General features: G+C 49.5%; 1 protein-coding gene and 1 non-coding gene across 4 annotated transcripts; both read left to right on the forward strand.

Annotated features, from left to right (window-relative positions):
* The first annotated feature begins 1782 nt into the window (after positions 1-1782).
* MAGED2 (MAGE family member D2) lies at positions 1783-10056 on the forward strand. 3 transcript variants are annotated; one of them, NM_001131194.2, is given in 13 exon segments: positions 1783-1853; positions 3353-3426; positions 3771-4262; positions 4870-5178; positions 5299-5362; positions 5624-5703; positions 6200-6294; positions 6989-7068; positions 7162-7204; positions 7532-7594; positions 8701-8815; positions 9289-9731; positions 9922-10053. In NM_001131194.2, coding segments are annotated over 11 exon segments (1821 nt in total). In that variant the 5' UTR covers positions 1783-1853; positions 3353-3381; the 3' UTR covers positions 9724-9731; positions 9922-10053.
* Positions 8410-8537, forward strand: LOC112131179 (small nucleolar RNA SNORA11). Its single transcript, XR_002913315.1, has one exon. It is a non-coding gene; the product is annotated as a small nucleolar RNA SNORA11 (small nucleolar RNA).
* Positions 10057-11410: the final 1354 nt, after the last annotated feature.

An 11410-nucleotide genomic window follows, 5' to 3' on the forward strand; every position in this document is an offset into this window, starting at 1 on the left:
ACAATCATTGCTTACCTAGATGACTACAAAAGTCATAAGTACTCTCCCTGTTTCCAAGACAACACCTAATCCATACTCCATATAGCAGCTAGGTGTTCTTTCTAAAACACAAACCTATGCTGTATCCTTGCCTAGAATCCTTTAATAACTCCTGGGTGCTCCCAGGATCAACACCAAAGTCCTCATCTTGGCATTCAAAACTTGCCAACTTGCCACGATTTGGAAGGGGTGGGGAATTTGAGGTGCCAGAAGTAGAAGAAAAGGAGGGGCTATGTCTAGTGTGGATAAGGGAGAAAATCTAGGAGTCAAGAACATGGTGAGCTGATATCACACACTTGGAGAAAGCAATAATTCAGAGAAAGAGAAAAGACAGGAAAACAGAAGCCTGCCTTGAATATGCAAGAAATTTGTGTGTTTGTCTATCTTGAATTATCCATGGAACATAGGGATTCATGATATGTTATTTACATAGTAAAAGGTGACCACATAAAGCAGAAGACTTGTGTCCATTTGAATTACATTTATATGTGGAAAGGCACTGAACATTATTTCTGCAACTAACAGTTGTGCTGAATTTTATTATGGTTTTTAATAACTTTTTAGTTGATGCTCTTGGGTTTTCCAGGTCTGCATTTATATATTCAGTAATTAATGATGATTTGTCTATGTCCTATTATTTTACATCTTATTTTGTTCTCTTGAATAGATCCAATTGCTTATGTGAATTTATTATGTGATAGAGGTGCCATTTCAAAGCAGAGAGGGAAAAGATGGATTAGTTTGCACATGATGTAGGGGTAAGAGACTGTGATTTTGAAGCGTAATCAAGCTGAATCCGTATAGAAAATAAATTTTGAAATGATCAAACATCTAAATGTAAGTAATAAAGCCACAAAAGTGCTTGAAAAAAAAAAACAGGGTTTGTTATAGGAGTGTGAAAAGCATCTTTAAGCAAGCAGCAGAATCCAGTTGTGATGAGGGAAAAATGGATATATTTGACTATATAATAATTAAACATTTTTGTTTGGCAAAAGTTATCATAAATAACATGAAAAATATTTGTAATATGTGACACGTACAGGAGAGACATTGCTGGTGGGAATGTTATTCCATGTACTTTTTAGGAGTAAGTTGACAAATTTTGCATCAAAATGGAAGACTTTTTTGTAGCATTTGAGCTAGCAAAAAATACCATCAAAAAAAGTGCCCCAAACAATCTAAATGTACATGTGTACTGGACTGGTTCAATAAATTATGGGACATCTATGCAAGAAAAGATCATGCAGCTGTTTAGAAAAATGTGCACTGACGGAAAGATGTTTTATATATAACTGGAAAAAAACAGGTAGCAGAACAGAAGGTATGTATAGTGTACCATTTGTCGGAGAGAGAACCTGAATAATTAGTATACAAATAGAAAAAAAATCTGGAGAGCAAAATGTTAATAGTGGTTATTTCTGGGAGATGAGTGGCCTTTCATTGGTGTGTTATATATTACTGTATTGTTTGAATTTTTACAACAACAACAACAAAACAACAACATATTACCTTTGTAATAAGAAAAAATGAAGATATAAAAATAAATTCAATGAATGACTTGCTTTCAGGGGGCGGTTTGGGTTGGAAGAGCTTCAGACTGAGCCTGGTACAGTGGCATAAACATGGGCTTTGGCGTCAGACAGCCCTGAGCGGGGCCCCATTGCCCCACCCCCGAGGAAGGCGAGGGGGGGTGGCAGGGGGCTGCGGAAAGGGGCTGGGCTGGGTTGGGCTGTCTGCAGCTCTAGTCCAGGAGGCTGAGACTTCGAGAGGGACTTAGAGAAGGCAGACGCATCCCGAACTCGCTGGAGGACAAGGTGAGGGGCGTTGAGAATGGGGTTTATGGAGGTCAGAGAGTGGTTTCAGACCCCTCGAACCCATAGCCAGGCAGATGAGCAATTCTTACTGCACCACTGCAGCTGAAGCAGAGGTGACCTGGAGTGGGGTGTAGGCAATGAGGACGACCGAGAAAGTAGTAGGCTGTACAGACTGGGAGCAGAGACTAGCGGAGGGAGGAGGGGAGAAAAACGGGGAACCAGGAATGTTGGGAGGGGGACGAGGAATACAAGGAGGGAGGGGAACACTGAGGGGGAGTAAAGATCCAGAGAAGAGAATCGGGGATGCAGAGAGGGGTTAAGGAATACTGAGGGGCAGGGTGTGCAAACGTAACACGGAGGAGGATGTAAGGAATGGGAAGAAGGAATTCTGGAGTAAATAGGAAATGTGAGGTAGGAATAGGGAGTAGGGAGCCAGGCTAAGGGAATACGGAGGGGGGCATAAGGAATGAGGAGTAGGGCGCGGGGGAGGGGCAGACAGGCTGGGACGGAGGCCCCCTAGGGAGGCGGAAAGGGGCGGGACCACTTCCGGCCTAGAGAGGGGAGGGCGGTCTCCGAGTTTCGGAGGGGCTTGGAGTGAGTGGACGCACTCGGGAATTGTAGGAGGACGAGGTGAGCAGCCGGGCCGGCTTTTGGATGGGAGCCCCGCTAGGGGTCGGCCCCACCCTCTGGGATCTGGAGAAAACCTGCCATAAGGACCGGATCGTACCGGATCCATCCGGCTGGGAAGGGAGGGGACTGGACCCGGTTTGGCCGGGCCCAAGATGGAATCACTAGCTCAATATTTATTTGAGGAGGGGGTGTAATAGGGAAGGGGCGGAACCAAGATGCGCCTGTCTGGAGGGGGGCGTGTTAGGAAGAAGGGCGGGGCCAAGAGACACTGGACTCGGTAGGGCGTGAGTAGGAGAGGGGCCGGGCCCACCAGACACTGCGACAATTTTGGAGGAAGGCTTGTTGGGCAGGGGGCGGGACCGAATGGTACTGCGGACCTGGAGTGGGGCGTGTGTCGGGGCAGAGTGCCAGACTGAGACCACGACCATTGCGCATGCGCACTATGTTTCGCTAGAAAGGGGCGTGTTGAGAAGGGCTAGCACCGAGAAGAGCGAGCTGCTGAATGCGCATGTGCACGGTGGACATCAAAGAAAGGGCTCGTGCTGGGAAAGCGGGCGGGGCTGAGATCGGCCCTGCAGCCGACGCGCATGCGCTCTATCGACCTGCGGCTGGGTGGGGGGTGCACTGGGAAAAGGGGCGGGGTCCTCAGAGCTGCCGCGCTGGCACATCTTCCTGGCGAAGGGGAGGGTGCGGCTGCAGAGAATTGAGACTTAGAAGCTTTGAATTCTTGTATCTGAGAACGGAGTCGTTGGGGGTGGTGGAGGGGGTTGGAATTGGGGACCTACGGAAGGTGAGGATCAGCCTCCAGGCACAACAGGGGAGAGGACGTTCAGTGGGCTTCAACTTGACCCAGGCCTTCTCCCCTTCAGGCTCAGCTCTTGCCAGGCCAAATTGAGACATGTCTGACACAAGCGAGAGTGGTGCGGGTCTAACTCGCTTCCAGGTAAGGCCTCTTTCTGTCCTTTCCCCAGCTGCTTTTCCTCTTCAGCCCTTGTTGCTGCCCCAAGTCCCTTGGCTCTTCCCCTCCCATCCTTGTCCTTCTCCACCTACTTTCCTGCCTGGGTGTCCCCCTGCCCAGTGGAGGGAGGGAGAGAAGGTGGGCGGGCCCCTCTTCTGCCATCAGTTCTTGCTCAGAGGAAAGGGAGGCCTTGTTGGGCTGAGGTGGTCAGAGCACACCGCAGGTAGGAGTCAGTACAGGTCAGAGAAGTGTGGCCTTGGAATTTTGGAGCCATTTGCTTAGTTGGGGGTGGGGAGAAGGTCTGTGAACTTCCCTGCTTCCTCTTGCAGGCTGAAGCTTCAGAAAAGGACAGTAGCTCGATGATGCAGACTCTATTGACAGTGACCCAGAATGTGGAGGTCCCAGAGACACTGAAGGCCTCAAAGGCACTGGAGGTCTCAGAGGATGTGAAGGTCTCAAAAGCCTCTGGGGTCTCAAAGGCCACAGAGGTCTCAAAGACCCCGGAGGCTCAGGAGGCACCTGCCACCCAGGCCTCATCTACTACTCAGCTGACTGATACCCAGGTTCTGGCAACTGAAAACAAGAGTGTAGCAGCTGACACCAAGAAACAGAATGCTGACCCGCAGGCTGTGACAATGCCTGCCACTGAGACCAAAAAGGTCAGCCATGTGGCTGATACGAAGGTCAATACAAAGGCCCAGGAGACTGAGGCTGCACCCTCTCAGGCCTCAGCAGATGAACCTGAGCCTGAGAGTGCAGCTGCCCAGTCTCAGGAGAATCAGGATACTCGGCCCAAGGTCAAAGCCAAGAAAGCCCGAAAGGTAAGACCTCTGCAGTCACCACCCTTGGTTTTCTACTCCTCTCTCAGTTGGTTCATTTGTTCTACAAACATTTAGAAAGATCCCTGTGCTCATCAGGGCTGTGGGGGGCACTGAGAGTAATGTGATGTAATTCCTGTCTTCAGAGAGCTTGCAGACTGATGGGGAGGTGCAATCTGAATGTAATGCAGTTTATGTTTACATAGTAGCTGCCCTGTATTAGGCCTTGAGCTAAGCACATTTATGCAGGTTGTCTCATTAAATCTTGAAAGTAATTCTCATAGCCCCAATTTTAGGGAGAAGGAAGCTGAGTTCCAGAGAGGTGAAGCGGCTTGTCTAGGATGGTTCAAGCAGAGCCAGTAGTGGGCACAGAAAGAGAAGAAGACTCAGCCTCCACCCACCCTTGGTTTGCTCCTGGCCTGCTAGGCAGATGATACACCTGCTTGGAAGTCAGTGAGAAACAAACCCAGGGTTCAGCATGGCCAACATCTATTGAGTCAGACTGTTACTACAGGGGTGGGAGTAGCGGCTGCTTCCTGGAAGAGATAGGGAGAGGAAAAGGACCACTTGCTTCATCTGGTGATGTTGAGCTTCCTCTCTGTTGATACAGGTGAAGCATCTGGATGGGGAAGAGGATGGCAGCAGTGATCAGAGTCAGGCTTCTGGAACCACAGGTGGCCGAAGGGTCTCAAAGGCCCTAATGGCCTCAATGGCCCGCAGGGCTTCAAGGGGTCCCATAGCCTTTTGGGCCCGCAGGGCATCAAGGACTCGGTTGGCTGCTTGGGCCCGGAGAGCCTTGCTCTCCCTGAGATCACCTAAAGCCCGTAGGGGCAAGGCTCGCCGTAGAGCTGCCAAGCTCCAGTCATCCCAAGAGCCTGAAGCACCACCACCTCGGGATGTGGCCCTTTTGCAAGGGAGGGTAAGAACTCTGTCGTTTTTACTCTGCCTTTTCTACTGCCTTGGCTGCCCTTTTCTTTGCCATCGTCTCAAGTTTTCTGCAAACTTGTTTTGGTCTTTCCATCTTTTTCTACTCTGCCAGGCAAATGATTTGGTGAAGTACCTTTTGGCTAAAGACCAGACAAAGATTCCCATCAAGCGCTCAGGTAAAGTCCTACCAATCCTCCCTCTGCCCTGAGCTCTGCCCTCCATTGCCCTTACACCATTGTGCTGGGGGATATCCCTTGCTCTTATGCTCATGTCTCTGTCCTCCCAAAGTTTTAATTTGGCAGTGCTGGCATCTCTGTTGATAAGCACAGAACCGGGTTATGCCACCCTTGGTGTGGTTGGCAAAGAGTCTATAGCTTGGGCATCAGGGCCACCTGGCATCTCTTCAGTCAGGTGCTCACAACACTCTCCCCTTACAGACATGTTGAAGGACATCATCAAAGAATACACTGATGTGTACCCTGAAATCATTGAACGAGCAGGCTATTCCTTGGAGAAGGTGAAGGGGCAGCCCTGGGGGATGGGCACAGTGGGGAAGCCTTGAATTCAACAAAAATGTACGAGTCCCTTCTCGGGAACCAAAGAGACCTGCTAATCCAGCTCCATCACTATGCTGAGGGGCAGACAGTGGCCTAGGGAGGGGTGTAGATTAGCGATGGGTCACACAGCAAGTCAATGGTAAAAGTACAGCTAGGACCCAAGACACCCAACTTAGTCCTGCCTTCTGTCCGCAGCTCCTGCCATGTATTTGAGATTTCACCTCTCCCTTTCATTCCCCATTCTCTGTCTCCCTAGAGTCCCACTCATCACAAAGATGATGATGACAATGGTACATTTGCAGTGTGTTTACCGGGTGCCAGGCACTTAGCTATGTACTTTGTGTGCATTATCTCACTGATTTCTCACACATGCAAAACTCCTAGGTACATAGGGAGCTGCAGCATGCCCCGGAAGCTGAATTTTGTCATCTCACAAGCTGTTCTCCCCATCCGCAGGTATTTGGGATTCAATTGAAGGAAATTGATAAGAATGACCACTTGTACATTCTTCTCAGCACCTTAGAGCCCACTGATGCAGGCATACTGGGAACGTAAGCTGGGAAAGGGCTGAGGTGTGGGGGGAGCTTCTGCTTTGGCCATGTACTGCTACCCCTTCTTTGTCCTACTTCCCCCATCCTCTTAGAGAGTCAGGAAAGACAGGGTCTCAAAAGCCCTGTCCCAGTTCCCATGCATAGTTGGAGCCCTGCTCACAGTAGTGGCACCTGATTATGATTGACTGAAGGGTGTAGGAGCCTGGTGTGGGACATTCCTGCTGTCAGGTTTGCTGTCTCTCTAGAAGCTTCCCAGGAAAGCAGGCCTGTCATTGCTTGCCTCTTCCTACTGGGTGCCTGGCCTGGCTTTGGCAGAGTGGTTCTCAAGGAGGGCTTCCTGGTGTGGGTGGATCAGGATGCGTGAAGCGCAGGAGTGTCAGTGGGGCTGAAGGTTCTGGGACAGAAAGAAGGGACTCACATTGACTGAGTGCTTGTGTTGTACCAGGTTGACAGCCATTCTTCCATCTTCTTGGAAACCCAGGGAAGGGAAAATATGATTTTTCTATTTTACCGAAGAGTAGACTGAGGCTTGCAAGTCTAAGTGCCTTGCCCAGGGTGGCATAGAGCTGGAAGCAGAGACTGGGCAGAATTCTGTATCTGAGGAATCTGGGACAGGCTAGCCTAGTGAGTTGGCTTGTGTGTCTATTGCAGATGGCTGCTGAACATAAACCTCTCTGTCCTGTTATTTCTCTAGGACTAAGGACTCACCCAAGCTGGGTCTGCTCATGGTGCTTCTTAGCATCATCTTCATGAATGGAAATCGGTCCAGTGAGGGTGAGTGGCTGGGCTTGCAGCTGAATGGGTGGCTGTGGTCTAGATTCCATGTGTTCAATTTCTGTCCCTGTCTCCTCTTGCCTCCCCTCGCAGCTGTCATCTGGGAGGTGCTGCGCAAGTTGGGGCTGCGCCCTGGGTATGATTGGGCTCTCTCAGCGCTTGCTGTCCGTGTTGTCCTTTGGCAAGAGAGGACGGTCCTAGGATTGCATCAGTCTGGTGGTCTGGTGGAGTGGGTGGGGTGCTGGACTGGGTAGACGGCCCAGGGTTCTGACCTGGGTGGATGATGGGCGAATGGTCCTGAACTCTCTGCTCCCTCTCTCAGTGTCTCTTGGGCTTCTATGGAGCTTCCCTCTTGTGCTGGAAACCTCTTTTCCATCTTGGAAATGCCTCTGCCCACATCTGGGAAGTGCCATGGCCTTGAGTGAATTTATTTGTTTATTTATTTTTCTTTTTCTTCTCTCAGGATACATCATTCACTCTTTGGGGACGTGAAGAAGCTCATCACTGATGAGTTTGTGAAGCAGAAGTAAGTATCTCTGTCTGGTGTTCATGTGTTCCATGCATTTGGCCTATTTCAGAACTGAGTGATAAAGCCATGGTGCATGCATGCATGTGTCTATGTGTGTATGTATTTGCATATTTGCATGTATGCAGGTGGGATTATTCCTTGGGCGGTGATGGGAAACAGGAGCAGCACATGTTTCCTGATCTGTTACATATACTTCAACATTTGTCTTGAGACCAGTTCTACAAGGGAGGGATTATCATTACCATCATTGTACGTATGCAGAAACTGAGGTTTAGAGAGGTGAAGTCATTTGGTCAGGGTTACACAGGTAGCAAGTAGAAGAGTTATGTTTAGAACTTGGCTCCAAAGCCTTAGTTCTTTTTACTCTGCTAACTAGAGCTTCATAGAAATTAATTTCCGTAAAGAAATGACATAGAATGGTAGCTTCAGGCAACCAGGTACCATGCTGGGGAGTTAACTTGTACATCTCATTTCATTTTCATAACTACCCTGCAGCTGTCATCCTATCCCCGTTTTACAGTTGAGGGACGTGGGGCTCCGAGAGGGGAGATCTGAGCATGGCCCACAGCTGGTATGGGCCTGGAGCCCAGTCCTCTTGAATTTCTGGCCAAGGCTCACCTATCCTTGGTCCTTGGAGGACATGCGAACACTCAGCCACACGCATGTGCACACAGAAACACACACAAAGGGTCAGGAATTCAGCATGTGTGAAGCATGCTGCTATTGGCTATTCTTCCTCTGTAGTCTTTCTGGTCATTTTCTGTGGTGGACCTTTCTGGGCTTGGCCAGGCTGAGGCCAAGACACTTGCAGTGGGGTGTGCTCAGAGCAGGGGGCCCAAAGAATGGCTCCTCTGTTTACAACACACCCAACAGGAATCTGGGGTCATTGTGATGAGGGCGTCAAACTTGTGGCTTCCCTATGAACAAATGTCCCCCAACACCTCTATGTGGCTTCTGGGCAAGACCAGTGGGACAGGGCTCAATATTGGAAGAAAGACTGTAGTAATTAGTGGATAATGTTGCCATCTGGAGCCTGTCCAGTCTATGCATGGGTAGGCCATGAATGGTCTTAGAAATAAAGGCTTTGAACCTCTCTTTCCAAGGTACCTGGACTATGCCAGAGTCCCCAATAGCAATCCCCCTGAATATGAGTTCTTCTGGGGCCTGCGCTCTTACTATGAGACCAGCAAGATGAAAGTCCTCAAGTTTGCCTGCAAGGTAATTGGAGAGCTGCCTGAGCTTGGCAAGTCAAGAGCAGGGGGTGCCCCTGGCTGGGGCAGGCTGTGTGCAGAGCAGCCTGCAGTTCAAATCTGAATGTTTTGGTGCTTCTGTTAATTGTCAAAACACTGTAACAGGCACTTTTTCTGAATCATTTAAGCCTTACAACCTGATATGTCATTGCCCTGTTACAGATGAGAAAACTGAGGCCCAGAGAGGTTGGTAGGTGACATGTCCAAAGTCATGGAGCTAGTAAGTGTCAGAGCAGGGATGGAGTATTAGGTGCATAATTACTGGTAATACTGTGTTATTACTATTATCTTTTTATACTAAGCATGTAGCATAGTGCCTAGCATAAAGAGTAGATGTTTAATCCTCTTATGCTCCTTCTGATGGTTATTTACATAGTAAGACTGTATTATTACTATGGCTTAATCCCTCTGTGCTCCTTCTGATGGTTATTTTTGTTTCAGGTACAAAAGAAGGATCCCAAGGAATGGGCAGCTCAGTACCGAGAGGCGATGGAAGCGGATTTGAAGGCTGCAGCTGAGGCTGCAGCTGAAGCCAAGGCGAGGGCCGAGATTAGAGCTCGAATGGGCATTGGGCTCGGCTCGGAGAATGCTGCCGGGCCCTGCAACTGGGACGAAGCTGATATCGGACCCTGGGCCAAAGCCCGGATCCAGGCGGGAGCAGAAGCTAAAGCCAAAGCCCAAGAGAGTGGCAGTGCCAGCACTGGTGCCAGTACCAGTACCAATAACAGTGCCAGTGCCAGTGCCAGCACCAGTGGTGGCTTCAGTGCTGGTGCCAGCCTGACCGCCACTCTCACATTTGGGCTCTTCGCTGGCCTTGGTGGAGCTGGTGCCAGCACCAGTGGCAGCTCTGGTGCCTGTGGTTTCTCCTACAAGTGAGATTTCAGGTATCTGCCTTGGTTTCAGTGGGGACATCTGGGGCTTATGGGGCTGGTATGAGGAGCTGGATGATTCTAGGAAGGCCCAAGTTGGAGAATGATGTGGAGAGTGTGCCAAGACACTGCTTTTGGCATTTTATTCCTTTCTGTTTGCTGGATGTCAATTGACCCTTTTATTTTCTCTTACTTGTGTTTTCAGATATTGTTAATCCTGCCAGTCTTTCTCTTCAAGCCAGGGTGCATCCTCAGAAACCTACTCAACACAGCACTCTAGGCAGCCACTATCAATCAATTGAAGTTGACACTCTGCATTAAATCTATTTGCCATTTCTGAGTTTATTGCTTTTTTTTGGCGGGCTGTCACATTTTGGTATCACATTTAAAAATCAGTGAGTTGGGAAAGTTTCCACCTCAGTCTGTGTTTAGTTTGAGGTGATATTGTTGGATTCCCAGGAGCGAGATTAACACACCTTTCTGGGATAGATTGGGCCTCACGTCTAGCCTTCAGGGTGGTGGGATTTTAGTGGGGTGGAGTTGAAGAGATTGTAGTTACAGAGGACACACTTTGAAGGAGAGGCTTGAGGTCGGCAAGTCTGGAGCAGAAAGCGTAAGTAGAGGAGACTGGACATCAAATATAGAATCTCTTTTTGAGAAATTTGAAAGAGGAGAGAGAGGTACAGAGCTAAATGGAGATGCAGGAACAAGGGAGCATTTTCTTGGGGAAGGAGAGAGAGACTTGAGTAGGGAGGAGTCAATGGAGAGGGAGAAGTTGAATGTTGACTTCTGCAGCCCAGTCCTGGAGGAGGTGAGAGGAGTCGGGTTGTGGGAAGGCCTGGGAGAAGGGACTACTCAGTTAGGACTCAGAGAGGGGGACTGTGAGAGGATGTTGAGCAGTAGGGAGGCCCCAGTAGAGGATGGAGCCCATGATTTTTGGGGGAACATAGCAAGGTGCTCAGTAATCTTGGTATAGGAACCATGAAGATGAGTGTTGGTTTATTCCAAGGTTTGGGTTCTGCTGTTTGGATCTGGAATAAGAACACAGGACCAGGGCAGTGACTGGATGAGTCTGTACCTTCACCACTGTGTCCATGGTACCTGACATGTAGTAGTTGTACACAGAGTGGTGGAAGAAATGGACCATGGGACCCAGGCAGGCTTGGGGAGGAGGGATGAGGAGAGTGTGTGATAGATTTGGGGACAGTGCAGGAGTCTGTGGATATCTGTGTGAGTGATGTGCATCTGACGGTGCAGAAGTCTCAGTGCAGTCCTCATTAGGAGTGCCTGCTATATGTCTGGCAGCATTCCGGGTATCTGGAAACGGGTATTGAGAGAATAAGAAGTGTGATCTGGGGGACTAGTCAGACAGCGGGATGATTGTATTTAGGAAGTCATAGCACAGAGAGCTCTGGGTGATGGTGAGGTTCAAGGAATGGGTAGTCGAAGGGTAGAGATGCTTCCTGCGGATGTGGAGTCAGTGGTCTGGGAGGCCAGGGTATTGGTTGGGTTATCCATGTGGACAGTGAAATCACCCAGATGGTGGCAGGAGGTGGGAGAGAGGGGAGCATTATGAGCCAGGTGCCACAGTACCCACATGTGGTGTCCTCTCAGCTACACTGCTCACTAAGGGACAGGGCCCTCAGGCTATTAGAGATCCACCTCCCTGTTTTTGGGGGGTACTGCCCTGGACC

Source organism: Pongo abelii, chromosome X, assembly GCF_028885655.2.
Source record: "Pongo abelii isolate AG06213 chromosome X, NHGRI_mPonAbe1-v2.0_pri, whole genome shotgun sequence".
In the NCBI taxonomy this organism is placed as follows: Eukaryota; Metazoa; Chordata; class Mammalia; order Primates; family Hominidae; genus Pongo; species Pongo abelii.

Excerpts from the sequence above, each read along its gene's own strand:
- MAGED2 (XM_009234884.4), top strand. The coding sequence starts at position 3,382 with ATGTCTGACACAAGCGAGAGTGGTGCGGGTCTAACTCGCTTCCAG. Across the intron at positions 5,363-5,623 it reads GATTCCCATCAAGCGCTCAG|ACATGTTGAAGGACATCATC; the intron begins GTAAAGTCCTAC and ends CTCCCCTTACAG. Across the intron at positions 6,295-6,988 it reads GATGCAGGCATACTGGGAAC|GACTAAGGACTCACCCAAGC; the intron begins GTAAGCTGGGAA and ends TTATTTCTCTAG.